The following is a 15,604-nucleotide window of genomic DNA, read 5'->3' on the forward strand; positions in this document are numbered from 1 at the left end:
TTCGTATATAAAGTGAATGCAAGATCAATGACAAAGAAACGGAGAATATAGGTCATCTAGGTATATATATTTATATACATGTATACGTACACACACACATATATAGGGCCCTTCTAGGGAGAGATTTTTTTTTTTTTTTGGCCATTTTAAGGGATCGCTTGTGGGACTCATTTTTGGATCACATATCAGCATCTTGACTGTTCAGTTTTTAGGTCCCTATGAGCATATCACTCCTGTAAATTTTCAGCCAGATTGATAATCGTTAAGATATCGAACTAGATCAAATCAATGGATTGACCAAATTTGTCCAACCTGAACCGTTCATGTTTAGAAATGTAAATCACAACTATGAATGCCTTAAGAATCATCAATTTTCTTGAAAATTTGCATAAGTGATCTAAACATTGGGACCTAAAAATTAAACGGTTGAGATACCGAAATGTGATTGAAAAGTGAGTCCCACAATGAATCCTTGAAAATGGCAAAAAAAAAAAAGTTCCCTTAGTGAAAGGGCCATACATATATATATATATATATATATATATATGTATATAAAGTCTTTCTCTGGTAAGGACCTCCTTACCTAAGCTAAGGAACGGATCTCCATATTTGACCAACTTTTCGATCACATATTCACATCTTAACCGTTCAGTTTTTAGGTATATATGAGTAAATCATCTCTGCAAAAAGGACTATATATATATATATATATACACATATCCTATCCAGAGAGGAGCTCTGCTTTGAAATTAACGTGTGAAGTTCGAGTTTTTGGTCACTTTTCGGTCTCGCATCCACATTTCGACCGTTCAGTTTTTAGGTATTAGTGTATAGATCATCTCTGCAAATTTTCAGCTAAAATAATGATCATTAAGGCATTGATAACTCCTTTAAAGCTAGTACGGTTAGGTTGACAGATTCAGTCCGTCCATTGGTTTAAGCGAGTTAGATACCTTAACGATCATCAATTTGGCTGAAAATTTGCAGAGATGATCTATACAAGAGTACCTAAAAATTGAACGGTGATATGCGACGGAAAAGTGATCCAAAACTCAAACTTCACATGTTAATTTCAGAGCGGAGCTCCTCTCTGGATAGGATCTGTGTGTATATATATATATATATATATATATATAATAGATGAACTGAAGTTATGGTTGACCAAGCAATCATGCATTCCTAGTAGTCCTATGATTATAGAGGTCAAGTGCCAAAATTCAAATGAGAAAGTATTGTTTAAAGAATTACAATCATTGTATTTATTTAAAAATAGTTTTGAAAAAAATTATACGACAGTAGGAATCATCTCTAGACAGACAAATAAAGCAAAACTTTAAGTATTAACTATTGACAGCCACTAAACCCTAGTTTGGCCGCTGCAATTTGCGACTCCAGTAGTCTGCGACGGCGGCGCTGTAGCCTTTTGGGTGTAAGCCTCGCTATCCTCGCTCTGAGAGAACATTGATCGTTTTGTCTAGCGATCCTAGGCGCCATATCTGTGCGTGTATCTCCTTCTGGTATCGATCCAGATGAATGTTCTAGCTTGGAATTGTCGTGGAATAGGCAACGACTCCGTGGTGCAAGCTTTGAAGCAATTGATCACCTAACATCTTCCTTCTTTTATTTTTTTGAGCGAGACAAAGGTCTCTGATCCGGACTACATGAAAAATCTGAGACTGGAGCTCGGTTATCTCAACTGTGAAGCTGTTTTTAGCCGAGGCCAGTCCGGTGGTCTGGCTTTGTTTTGGAGTGATGGCATTGATGTTAGGTTTCGGTCAAAGTCGCATCATCACATTGATGTTGAAGTCTGGGAAAGAGATGGTTCTGGGATTGCTTGGAGACTATCGGGTTTCTATGGACACCCGACAACCAGTGAGCGTCACGGGACCTGGACGCTCCTTTGTGAGCTGTTTGTGCAATCTGCACTTCCATGGATTGTGGTGGGTGATTTTAATGAAGTTCTGCATGCATCAGAGAAAGATGGGGGCTGTGTACGTCGTGAAGGGCAGATGCAACAGTTTAGAGATGTTCTTGCCTTCTGCGATTTATTTGATTTGGGTTTCTCTGGCTCGGCCTTTACCTGGAGTAGAGCTGGCATTAGATGCCGGCTAGATAGGGCAGTGGGGACGGCGTCTTGGATAGATATATTCCCAGCTGCTCAGGCTTCCAATCTAAAACCTATTCATGGGGACCAAGTTCCCATCCTTTTGGGAGTGCATCGGTCTCCCCTAGCCCCTGTTCAGCGTCAGCGCAAGCGCTTCCTCTTTGAGAGCTTCTGGGTAAAGCATGAAGCTTGTGCAGAGGTAGTGAAATCTGGTTGGGTGTGTGAGCCACGGAACCAACCTATGTTACAAGTTTCTCAGAAGATTATGCTTGTGCGTTTCGCCCTTAATGATTGGCAGTGGAATACTTTTGGATGTAGACGCAGGGAGATTGAGTTCTTGCGGGGCAGACTCCAGGTTCTTCTTGATTTACCTACTTCAGAATCTAACCAACAGGAGAGTCTGTCTTTGTCCTCAAAATTGGATGGTCTGCTTGCATAGGAGCATGATTACTGGAAGCAAAGGGCGAAGATTACTTGGCTAGCTGAAGGTGATCATAATACTAAGTTTTTCCACAGGAAGGCGTCCAATTGACGAGCAAAAAATCATTTGCTTGGGCTCTTTGATAACCAGGGGCTATGGCAGTCCACAGAGGGGGGTATTGAGGCTGTGGTTCTGGATTATTTTGGTTCGATGTTCAGGGCAGGTGAGGTTGATTTGTCTCATATGCAATTTGTAGTGGCACTGGTTCAGCCAAGGGTCACACCGGAAATGAACTCCATGCTTTGTGCTCCTTACACGGCAACTGAGATTAGAGTTGCTCTTTTTCAGATGTATCCCACTAAGGCTTCTGGACCGGATGGGATGCCTCCTTTATTTTTTCAACGATATTGGGATACTATTAGATCTGATGTTGTGTGTGCAGTTCAGAGCTTTCTGCATTCTCGTCAATTACTTTCTCCGATAAATTACACACATGTTTGTCTTATTCCAAAGGTTAAAAACCCTACTTGCATGTCAGATTTGCGTCCCATCACTCTGTGTAATGTCATCTATAAGATTTGCTCTAAGGTGATCGCTAATAGATTGAAGGGTATCCTATCCTAGATTATTTCTCCTTTTCAGAGCGCTTTTATTCCTGGGCGTTTAATATCTGACAATACTCTTATTGCTAATAAGGTTTCTCATTTCATTCATAATAACCGTTCAAGTTCTGATGGAGTGATGTCTCATAAGCTTGACATGAGTAAGGCTTATGACCGCATGGAGTGGGTTTTCTTGGAGGCAGTCTTATGTCAGTTGGGATTTGATGAGTCCTGGATACAGGTCATTATCCGGTGTGTGAAGTCTATGCGTTATTCTTTTTTGATTAATGGGCAGCCTCGTGGCTACTTGGCACCTACCAGAGGTTTGAGGCAAGGTGACCCATTATCACCATACCTATTCCTGCTTTGTACTGAAGTGTTTTCAGCTCTGTTGGAGTATAAGGCTACTCAGGGGCAACTTCAAGGGGTTCAGATTTGTTCAGGGGCTCCTACTATCCACCACCTTTTATTTGCAGATGATAGCCTTCTGTTTGGCAAGGCTAATTTAGAGGAATGTTCTCATATTCAGGATGTCTTGTTGGATTATGAGTTAGCTTTGGGCCAGAAAGTTAATTTCTCTAAAAGTAGTATCGTCTTTAGTAAGAAGGTGTGCCCTTCTTTGCAGCAGCTGATTGCAGGTTCACTTGGTGTGGTTATTGTGGACAAACATGACAAATATCTGGGTCTACCTACTTATTTGGGGAGAAATAAAACTGAGTCTTTTGCTTACATACAGGAGCGTTTGAACAAGAAGCTTGAGGGTTGGCAAGGCAAACTTCTGAGCAGTGCAGGGAAGGATCTTCTTATAAGGGTAGTTGCTCAGTCCCTTCCTTCATATACTATGAGTTTCTTCTTATTACCTAAGCATTTATGTGATTCACTGCATCGGAAGTGTGCTAAGTTCTGGTGGGGCAGTAAGGGTGAGAATCGGAAAACTCATTGGTTGTCTTAGGACCGATTATGCCAACGCAAAGAGGCTGGTGGAATGGGTTTTCGGGATTTGCATGCACATAATTCGGCTCTTTTGTCAAAGCAGGGTTGGAGGTTAATTCGTAATCCAGGTTCTCTTTTGGCTCGATTGTATCAAGCTAGGTATTTCCCTAATGGTGACTTCTGGTCTAGTGAGCTTTCTTCATCACCTTCTGCATGCTGGAGGGGTATACATGTAGCAAAACATATTTTGAGGAGGGGTGTCCGCTGGCAGGTAGGGAATGGGCAGTCAGTAAGGGTTTGGGAGGATCCATGGATTCCAAGACCCTCTACTTTTCTTCCTATTATTCGTCATGTGGATGGCCCAGAGAGGGTTGCAGATTTGTTACTTCTAGGTTTTACTTGGAATCAGGTTCTTATTAATCAATATTTTGCACCTGAGGATGTGGATTTGATTCTTTCTATATCTCTTAGTCATCGTGATATACCCGATCGTCTTATTTGGCATTATGATAAGAGGGGAAGATTCTCTACTAAAAGTGCTTATGCTCTGGCTTTTAGTGAGTTTCATGATAGTGGGGTAGCTACTTCTCATCCGGGTAATATTTCTTCTTTTTGGAAGCAGATTTGGTTTGCTCAAATTCCTGGTAAGGTTAAAGTTCATTGGTGGAAAGTTTGCTCTTCTATCCTTCATACAGCTGCTCAGCTACGCACTAGACGAGTCTTAGTCCAGGATGGTTGTTGGTTTTGCAATGATCAGGATGAATCTATTAATCACATTACGAGGGATTGTCAGTTTGTAAAGGATCTGCTTTCTTTCTTCCCTGAGTTGCATGGTGTCCTACAGATTGATTGCAATGAAGGTACGTCAATTGTTACTTGGTTGGCATCTTTCTTTAAAGCTCTCTCTAAAAAGAATGTGGCCCTTTTACTGTTTGTTGGATGGTTTGTATGGAAGGAGCGTAATCTGAGAGTGTGGTCAAATAAATTTGTTTCTTTGACCCACTTGCATTTTCAGATCAGATCCTCCTTTATGTTGTTTCAGTCTCATTTGGTTACTACTCAGAGTACTTCTGGGATGATTAGGCCAGGTTGGTCCCCGCCTTCTTCCGGCTGGCTAAAGGCCAATTGTGATGGTGCTTTTGATTTGTTATCTAAATCTGGTGGGATAGGAGTGGTTATACGTGATGCATTGGGTGACATTGTTGGCGGTGCATGCATCAAGGTTACTTCTGTTGCCTCTCCTGAAGCTATAGAAGCCATGGCTTGCAGGGCTACTTGCTCCCTAGCAGTGCAGTATCATCTTTCTCCCATTATTTTTTAGACAAATTGTCAGCACTTAGTCTCTTCTGTTGAGTCTGGGGGTGAAGAAACCTCCCCCTTGGGTCGTGTTATCGAGGATATCAACTCCTTTCTACAGGTGCTAGTTGGATCTTCTTTGAGGCATGTGTACCGTGAGGCCAATACAGCGGCCCACAACTTAGCTAAACTTGCTCTACTTTCTTCTTTCAATTTATCTTGGAGTGGGCATGTCCCTCCAGTTATTAGAAGCTTTATTGCTTCCCATTGTACCCATTGATTGGTCAATATAATCAGTTCGTTTTACCCCTAAAAAAAAAAGCAAAACTTTAAGTAATGTCAATTACCTTGGCTTTCACTTTGGTTTATTAATTAGTCACCCATAAAATAACAATTAATACATCGGGTTCTTCTACAAAAACATAATAAAATATTAATTATTATATTATTTTAATGATAAAAAAAGCAATGATGAGTTATTTAGTTCCGCGCTAATTGCAATTTTTGGCTAGTAAATTTTTTTCACTGAATATTAATTTTTATCTAGTAAACCATAGTTTTATCGTCGTTAAATTTGACGGTTTTACACAATTTTTTGCCAAGACTAGAATGACGAAATTGTTATTTTCTTGCTAATTGCTTCTTTTGACGAGGAAATTGTTCCTCATAGCAAATTTTTAGCAAGGAAACCATAGTTTGTCCCCATTGAATTTGGCGGGACATACACAATTTTTTGCCAAACTAATAACAAGGAAAGCGCTATTTCCTCGTCAATTGCTTCTTTTGACGAGGAAATGGTTCCTCGTAGAACACATACTTTTAGCGAGGAAACTAAGTTTTGTCACCATTGAATTTGGCTGGTTTTACATAATTTAGCCAAACAAATAAGGACGAAATCGTTCTTTCTTCGCTAAATGCTTCTTTTGATGAGAAAATCGTTTCTCGTAAAACATAGACTTTTAGCGAGGAAACCATAGTTTTGTCACTATTGAATTTAGCAGGTTTTACATAATTTTTCGCCAAACAAATAATAACGAAATCGTTATTTCCTCGCTAAATGCTTCTTTTGACGAGAAAATAATTCCTCATAAAACCCCGACTTTTAGCGAGGAAACCATAGTTTTGTTGCCATTGACTTTGGCGGGTTTTACATAATTTTCTGCTAAATAAATAATGACGAAATTGTTATTTCCTCGCTAATTGCTTCTTTTGATGAGGAAATAGTTCCTCGTAAAACACAAACTTTAGCGAGGAAACCATATTGTTGTCACCATTGAATTTGGCGGGTTTTACATAATTTTTCTCAAAACAAATAACGACAAAATTGTTATTTCCTCGCTAATTGCTTCTTTAGACGAGGAAATAGTTCCTCATAAAACACATACTTTTAGCGAGGAAACCATAATTTTGTCACCATTGAATTTGGCGGGTTTTAAATAATTTTCCGCCAAATTAATAACGACGAAATCATTATTTCCTTGTTGAATGTTGTTTTCGCAATGAAAATATTCCTCCCTAAAGTCTCCTATTTCCTCGGTAATAACATGATGATTTAAGAGACCAATTTATGGTCACCTTTAGTGATGAACTGAAATATTTGTGGTAAAAAGTGGTGTAGGTAAGGAAAATATGTTTCTCACGGAAAACCTAATGACATTTAGTGAGGAATCAACATATTCCTCGTAAAAAGTGACATTTACTGAGGAAAATAAATTCCTCGCAAAAAACTTGGTCGCTAAAAAGACTTTCGGTTGTAGTGCTCACTCACAGACCGCTAACGTGCTACCTCCTCAACTCGGGACCTCTTTCCCCCATGAGTATCGACACTCACACCCAGAGGGGGCTCCCAAAACGGAGCTGTAAGGTAGTCCTCTTCCTCAACCCAGCGCCGTCATTGCGCGCGCACGTACCCTGGGCTTCCTCTCCCCAGCTCGGCTCCACGGAGGTCACCGCCTCGGTCACTTGGATGCCTTCATCGCACTCGCCCCCTACAATGCGTCGCTGAGCATCACCAACCTCAGCCGCCGCCATCGACACATCAGCAACTTGACTCTCACCTCTGCCTCTCCACTATCAACGGCTATAACCTCTGGTGATCCCGGACCCTCGATATCGGCGCCAAACACACCCTCCAGCTACTCCAACACCACATCCTCCACCAAGCGAACCCTAGCACTGGTATTGCTCTGACGACGTTCCACCTCTTCGAACAACTCCTCCACTGAAATTTCCACCTCCACAAGCAGAGCTCGCTGCTCTTCAACACCTCGAGCACTGTGCTCAATATCAGGGGCGCCTCCCTCCACACTACACTAGGCCAAAAAAGCTAACAGACAACGGACCAAATTCGTTGTGTGATTTGGACGATCTCTGTTGTGTATCGGAGCGTTGTGTGATGAAAAATGGCACAACGGTGGAAACCCGTTGTGTGAATCACAAACAGTCAACACTTATTTGGTTAAAACTGTTGTGCCTTCTCTCGGCAGATGGCAGCTATAGTTGCCTCGCAGTCATGCTGCACATGTCATTGGCATCATTCACACAACGAAAGTTGTTTCCGAGCCGTTGTATAAAAGGCGAATCAGACAACAGCATTTTATTTTCTCTGTTGTATGAGTTATCCTCACACTTCACTTTTGAAAATTTTATTGTTGTGTGTTAATTTTGGATAACGTATTCTAGTTATTACAGTTGTGTGATTGTAAATCAGACAACGTATGTTTGTTAGAACCGTTGCATGTTATATAAGGATTCATTGTGTGAACATCCAAATTGTTACTTCAGACAACATTATTAACATTAAAAATTCTATTGTGTGATAATCGTCTTTTCTGGATTTTGTGCATTGATAATAATGCTCCATTTTACCTAATGAACTGTGACTAATTGTGTGAAGTTTACTATATTAGTGATTGAAATCATTATCCAATGAACAATGATTAATATTTACGCCAAAAGCAATGTGATACATCAATAAAATTCCAATATATCCACCAAATATTGAATCCAAGTAACATGTCATTGCTATAAAGTTTCCTAGCTAGCTGAATTTACATGATGAAAGAAAATATATTTTGCTTCATTGCTTGGTATTCTATGCTTGATCACTTAGTGACTCTTTAGGCAACATTTCACTAGATATTCCCAAACCTGCAAACAGAATAAGCAAAATTCAAGGTTATGAAGGAATGATTCAAACTAATTAAAGCTAAAATAGAAGAAAACATTGCAAGGTAACATTACCAAGCCTTGTACACTAAGAGAAGCAGAGCTATAATATATGTGTAAGCATAACAAACAAATAATACAATCTGATCAAACAAATGATTAATTAAAGCATCACCATATGATAAGATAACTGTAAGACTGCTAAATCCACAAATAGCCCAAGCACGCAGGATAAGAAGATTTCAGTGTGTGCCAATTTAAAATTTAGTTCGAGGAATGAACCTGGATTTTCTTCAGCTTTGTATTCCGGTAAATAGCAACTGTTTTTCCATAAATTTTGATGATCCCCGCCTTGTTGTTTTGCGGTAAGCACAATTTCTAATGGTGTTACACCATCCTCCCCCCTACACAAGATATTTATTCAAGTCAAGTTCTATAAAGTCAGAATTTTAAAATACCATCTTAAAGATATTTCTTATCACAAGTTCATTAAGCATAAATGTAAATGTTAAATGATATGATCAGGAATTGCTATGTAACAGTCAACAACTATACGTAAGTGCATAACTAAATGATGTCACTGTTTCAGATTTATCTCACACCTCCAATTGAATAAGCCAGCTATTTGCTCCTGACCCGTACCCACGATGCAAATGATACCCGGGTAAGGTTCCATCGAGGCAGACTGCAAGGGTCAAAAGCAAAGTAGGTAAATTAGGACAAAAAAAAATGAAACAGATCTCAAAATACAAAAGCATCAAGCGTGTCAAGTCAATTCAATGATCAACTGAACAGTGATTAAGACAGGATTTACCAAATGAACCCAAAAACAATAGATTGACAATTACAATGAAAACAACATCACAAGATAGGTCAGGCCACACATAGATTAACACATCTAACAACAATTTATGAAAGCGTCTGAAAAGTAGTATGCTACCAATTCCAGCAGGCAGAAGAGAGAATCTTACTCACAGTCTCACACAGTGAACTACAAATTAAGGAAAACTTGAATTGGAAGGAGAAAAGCAAAGGAAACAGAATTTCAGGTAACAAGCAGGACTGCAATTAATGTTTTCAGGACAACTATTATCATGTAAATGCAATTTACAGTAAACAATAAATAGATGGAGGGACAAAGCAATCCAGATTTAGATTACCACAAACCACATGCAATCCTATTAACTCAAATAAACCCAGAAATGATACTAGACACAGAAAAGATACAATCTTTATCTACCAAGACCAAGCAAAAAGTCCAAAATTTGGATAAAAAAATAACTGAAAAACATAGTAATGGTTAGCTAATTATAGGAGTGAATGTACCTGCTCCTTTGGCACCAGCTCCTGGAATAAGGGTTAGTCCTACCATCACCCCAGTTACAGCAGCCTTGGATTCTCCATAGCCCTCCAACCAGGACAGCTCTGTTTCATTAAAACTATGCTCCTCAAACCCATTAGCCCATTTGGTGAAAACTAGCACTACAACAATGCCAACCCACAAAAACTTCATCTTGGGTCTGCTCTGTTTCAATCTCTCTACCACCTAAGAAATGGAAAAATTGAACTTCAGAACAGAAAGATGCAAACTTTGATATTGCATTCGTGTATTTGTGTTTCTGGCTGTAATATATATATATATATATATATATATATATATATATATATATATAGTGAGTGTTTTAGCTGGCTGCAATTAGTCACATTCAATAGCAAATCCAGCTAAAGATAGAAGGGTACATGGCCACAAATGAGTAATGTGGCAAGTATGGAAAGGCAATCAAATTCAAAATGTGTAGCCAAAAAATGGAAAAAGGCTCAAAATGAGAGAGAGAGAGAGAGAAGAGAGAGAGAGAGAGAGAGAGAGAATGGTGGAGAGATCTCGCAGAAAAGATAATGAAAACAACTAGAACAATATAAAAATTATCCTTCTACTTTTTATTTTCTGACATGTTCTACAATACAAGCTACTAACCGAGAGAGAGAGAGAGAGAAAGAGATTAAATACTCTCTCTGGGATTAAAGAAGAAAATACCTTCTTGCGCTTTCCAATAACCTTAAGCCCACTGCGATCCGAATTTCCAACATTGAAATCAATGGCTGTGATATCCCCTTCTTCCTTAAGAGCCACATGTGTTGCAGCCAAACCAATCACACACAATCTGATATATAAGGCAGTAATTCAAGAAAAATGATCTAACTTCTTCATTCACACATTAACAAACAAGCACAACAGAACAAAAGAACAAAAAAGTTTAAAAAAAGATGGGGCTGTTACCCATTGGTGTGGCGATAAACATATTGGTCATGTTCTGGTTTCATAAAATCTTGATATTGATCATACCTAGCATAGAGTGATCAACAATGGACAGTCTCATAGTGATAGATCACTCAAAAACATAATGACAGAGACTAAACAATAAGCAACTTGTCATGATATCAGCAGCTATTCTTTTGCAATTTATAGATCAACGCTTATATGTGCTACAACAACCAACTATACGACCAGCAAATTTTCTTATCAACATTGTTTGCAAAATACCTGTTATAAGAACACAATTGCACAAGTCGACAGTTTTGAGGACAGAGTATCCATTTGCCAAACTCATAACTCCAACATCACCTTGAAAATGTTCTTGTGATAGCTGAAAAAAAGTTGGAAAGAGCTGGTTACATAACTCCTACACTTACAATAGGAACCTGATGGAAATTACATGACTACCAAATCTCTCCATTACTGTTTCGTATAACACTTGGTCAAATTCCCTTTTCTAGATTGTATATGATAATGGCTGAATAGACCAATTAAATTAGTCTAAAAGTTATCAACCCAAAGTAGTTGACTAATTTCAGTTAAATAAAATTTCAATTTTGGAAATCAAATACCAAGCAGAAGAAGAAGAACAAGGACAGAATCCCAATATCAATTACAAGTGCCAAGTAAACGGCCTTTTGCTGAATAGCTAATTAGTTAAAAGACACTGGTCTTGATAATTCCCAAAAGGAATTTGTATATATACTAAAATAAAGGTGAGTTCAAGAACATATAATAAAGCTCAAGGGATTTAAAAATCCCAAATACCTGTATACGAACCAAATCATTCATTAATACTATAAAAAGTTGAATTTATACCATATCATTAACACACACAAAGAAAAAGCATCAGATAATATTACCTGAATTGGATTGAAACTATGCCAAAGATATTGATGGAACTACTACACAACATCATTGGACCAACACACAGCATAGAAAACCCTCCAAAATATATAATCTGTGTGACCTGGGGAATAAGTGCCTTCATTTTCTTCTTTTTCAAATTGGTCGCAGGGGTCAGTGTAAGCAAGCTTCTTAAACCTATATTCTCCCACAACTCTGCATTGCTTGCTTTCACAAATAGAATTGCAGGGAGGACCTATAATACGTTTATATACAAAATGACCAAGAGAGTTCAGAACACACACAACCAAACCACTAGAAACTATAATGTCAATGCAAGACATGAAATTGAGTGGGGATTTAACACTTCCCTTACATCTGAATCTGGCTCACTGACCTTATTGTCCTTGTTCCTTTACTGCAATTTATGTGCTTGAAAAAGATAATTTCGTTGCTTTTGAAGCTTCCAGCCAAAATAATGAAGACAGTTCTAGGAGTAATGCTTGCCCTGCATAATATAAAAGGAAAGCATAGAATCACTCAACCATTCTGATTCCACACAAAATTGCAATGAAGAACATCATTTCTAATCACAAATGAAAAACCCAAAACTAAATTGAAAAACCCATTAAGATCCAGAAACGCACCAAATGATGACGAACAACTGCTGGAGCTGTTGAGCCTCAGCGACGAGCCGATCAAACTGGGCTTCGCTGCAGAAGGGCGCGAGCTCCACTGAAACCGGTGAATCATCGAGCTCTCGTAACGACCCTTCTGGGCTCAAAGCCCTGACTGCCGTAATCGGCCCCCAGCTCAAAGTCCTTATGCCACAGCTTGGAGATACCACTGTTCTTCAGGCCGACTCAGAATCGTTCCCCAACTCGAGGCTTCATAGCCCAAGAAGATGCTTCTCTTCACTGCTAGGAGAACGAGAATTGAAAACTGAGAAAACCATAAACGAAATCGAAGTCAATTAATTAGTGAATTTGCGGTAATACCTTCGGCTTCAGCGATAGAGATAGTGGAGAGTTTGAATCGATCTCTGAGAAGCTCACTCACTGAGTCGGAGCGAACAGAGGCGAAGACGAGGCCGGAGAGGTGGGCTGTCCCGATGCCAAGTCAGAGACGAGCTTCAGAGTATGGTGGAGTACGAGGGGGTCGTGAATGAGTTAGAGAGAGCGAGTTAGGGTTTTGATGATTGAAGAAATTGTAGGGGGCGGGAGTTGAGAGTTTGATGATTAGGGATGTGAGGGATGCAGGTTTCAGTGGAGAGAAGGTGAAATCCACTGGACGCTCAGGCTAGGAGCTGGGTGCTTCGGTTGGATGCTGAATTAGCTTTTGAGTCAGACGCGAAGATTGGCTGTGGACGAAGAGGTAATCAGTGACTTGTGTTTCGGGGAGAGAAGAAGACTGGGAGAGACATGGTCTTACAAAATGGCAAGGTGTATTGAGTTTGCCCTGATGCGAGATATGGTTTGTCTTCTATTTTTTATCATAAAATCAGACAACAAAAATGATGGTGTGTTGTGTGATTGTCTTCTCTTTAAACTTTCAGCTGAGGGACACAAAATGAAAACTCCCGCCTACTATGTGTAAGCACAAGCTCATTTTTGGCGCTCGGATGGCTTTCCCATTCACACAACAGAAAAAATGTCATTCCGTTGTAGGAGCTTGCAAATCATTTGCCAAAATTTCGTCATTTTAGGGGGAATGAAACTCATTTTGGGGCACATTAATCTTTTCAATGTTATCTCCCTCAATTGGACAACACAATGAATATACATGTTGTGTGACAATTTCCAAGTTTCGATCCTACAACACATATAATTATTCTGTTGTGCAAAGTAGTACTTTGGTAGTGCATTTGAGTCAGAAATTGGAGCCAAATATGAGTAAAGGTAGGGGGAAAATGTCCCGCTATTTTTTTTTCATTCAGACAACATAACATTCTTTATAACTGTTGTGCAATATTGCTCTATCTGAAAAATTTTGAACTGTAGCATCTTTGTACAACGAAAGTTTCTTAAATGTGTTGTAAGAAGCAATTTCCATCAACACACAACGGAAATTTTTTTTTCGTTGTGTAAAAAGTGTTGTATATTGAGGTTATTGGCCTAGTGCTAGTACCAGGGGACTGCCTCTCAACTCGGACATCTGCCCTTCCCCCTAGCAGAACCTCCAGAGCATGTTCAGCCTCACTTTGAACTCGGGGGGATTGCCCCTCTCGCCCCATAAGGATCCAAGGATACTGCCTCGTCTTACCCGCCGACACCTGAGAGTGTTGCCTCGTCTCAACTGCTGAATCTCAAGAGCGAGACCTCGCCTCGCCTGGCTGGCTCTGTCGACCCTGTGCAGCACCCTCATTAACACCCACCAAAGCTCAGCATTTGCGGCTCGGCTATTAAGATTCTCCAAAACCCTGTCAGGAAACCTCTCATACATATCTCGGGGCAGCTGCATGTTCACCCGGTGCTCGATCTCGTACACCTCCTTGTTCCATAAATCCACATTGCAACACCTCACTACTTCTGAGTCTTTCAGCAACTCCACAATGATAGCCTCCGTGCTCACGTCAGCGTAAGGGGAGTACTCTTGGTAGCAGCCTCTGAAAGGAAGGAAAACAAACCCTATCAGCAAAATGAAAGAAAACAAGGCCAAAGAACCAAAAGCGATATATATATATATATATATATATATATATATATATAATAAAAAATAAAAATAAAAACCCTCACCAAGGAGTCTCCCCAACCCAAATTTCTCATATATCGCCAACCTACACAAGCGATAAAATCCTCTCTTCCCCTTCGAGAACTTGCCCAGAACCCTCAGAATGAGCTTTTTCTCTATCGAGGTCAGGTCAGTATCCTACCTCACTATGATATAAAGAAACGCTGTTAGGACACTACAAACGCAAAAAATACTGCAGACGTGATCACGATACTCACAAATGGGCTGGAACTGAGTACGAGCTTGATGCACCATAACGAGATTCTACTTGAGACCACCAACGAGACAAGGTTTCCCCCTACATCGAGTATAAATGTTAGAAGGCAGATCCTCGATGATCACGCTGGCACGCGACCTAAAATTCATGCACCCACTATCACCAATTTTTGTAGGATACTGCATCTTGAACATGGAGTTGAACTCATTGATACTAAGACATTATTGTCTGTTAAGCCTCCACACCAACAATACCCCTATCATCTGCCTCAGCGCATTAGGCAATAGCTATCCCAAAGAAATGTTAAGGCAAGACAACAAGTATTGCATCTCCTTAGATATTGAAAACGACAGCCCACACTTCAGCTGATATTCATGAAGCAAGACCACACAATCTCGGGATGATTGAAGAACTCGCTAGCCCTCAAAGGACGCAACAAAACGTTATCGGGAATACCCCAGGTCACCCTCATCTTGGCAATCTGCTCTTCCATCATAGTAGACCCCGGCTTATCAATGGGCATATCTTTGAGGGCGACAAGCAACCGCCCACGTGGCGACTGGGGAACCTCCAACAATTCGACATCCCTCACTTCGGGAACCTAGGAACCCACATCTCCTGCTTGAGGTTCAACCCTACCGGGGCCACCACGAGAAGAACCCTCGCCACCTCCATGAGAACCCTCGACGCCACCACAACGAGAAGAGCCCTCTCACCTACCACGACCATGATGCTCACGAGCCATACTGTGAACGACACCCAAAGTAAGTCAATTGATTCCCTTCTAACGCCTTCCCCAACCCGCCTCACGAAAAAATTTCAAAACACAATAGGCACCAGCTATGAGCCACAACATAGGCACCGCCCAATTCCAAAATTCACACCCCTAAAACCTAACCTAGGAAAACCAAGACCCAAAAATTCCCCGGCCACTCTCAACCACAAACAATGAGCCCTAAAACAAACCCATATT

General features: G+C 40.2%; 2 protein-coding genes across 4 annotated transcripts; one reads left to right on the forward strand and one right to left on the reverse strand.

Moving 5' to 3' along the window:
• The first annotated feature begins 1,661 nt into the window (after positions 1 to 1,661).
• On the forward strand, positions 1,662 to 5,381 carry LOC112202498. Its single transcript, XM_024343509.1, has 5 exons — positions 1,662 to 2,459; positions 2,676 to 3,113; positions 3,222 to 3,368; positions 3,423 to 3,938; positions 4,080 to 5,381. The coding sequence occupies exons 1-5, from the start codon at positions 1,662 to 1,664 to the stop codon at positions 5,379 to 5,381; spliced, it is 3,201 nt and encodes a 1,066-aa protein (XP_024199277.1).
• Positions 5,382 to 8,435: 3,054 nt separating this feature from the next.
• LOC112179662 (pectin acetylesterase 10) lies at positions 8,436 to 10,399 on the reverse strand. Of its 3 annotated transcripts, none has more exons than XM_040512426.1 (4): positions 9,851 to 10,155; positions 9,127 to 9,209; positions 8,807 to 8,928; positions 8,436 to 8,506 (listed from the first exon to the last, which is right to left on the reverse strand). In XM_040512426.1, the coding sequence occupies exons 2-4, from the start codon at positions 9,198 to 9,200 to the stop codon at positions 8,451 to 8,453; spliced, it is 252 nt and encodes an 83-aa protein (XP_040368360.1). In that variant the 5' UTR covers positions 9,201 to 9,209; positions 9,851 to 10,155; the 3' UTR covers positions 8,436 to 8,450. The 3 variants fall into 3 exon arrangements, with proteins under 3 accessions (XP_040368360.1, XP_040368359.1, XP_024173889.1); XM_040512425.1 differs by lacking the exon at positions 8,436 to 8,506 and adding an exon at positions 10,265 to 10,399 and having other exon boundaries at positions 9,851 to 10,070; XM_024318121.2 differs by lacking the exon at positions 8,436 to 8,506 and having other exon boundaries at positions 9,851 to 10,154.
• Between the last annotated feature and the right edge of the window lie 5,205 nt (positions 10,400 to 15,604).

The sequence above is a fragment of the Rosa chinensis genome, chromosome 1, assembly GCF_002994745.2.
Source record: "Rosa chinensis cultivar Old Blush chromosome 1, RchiOBHm-V2, whole genome shotgun sequence".
Lineage (NCBI taxonomy): Eukaryota > Viridiplantae > Streptophyta > Magnoliopsida > Rosales > Rosaceae > Rosa > Rosa chinensis.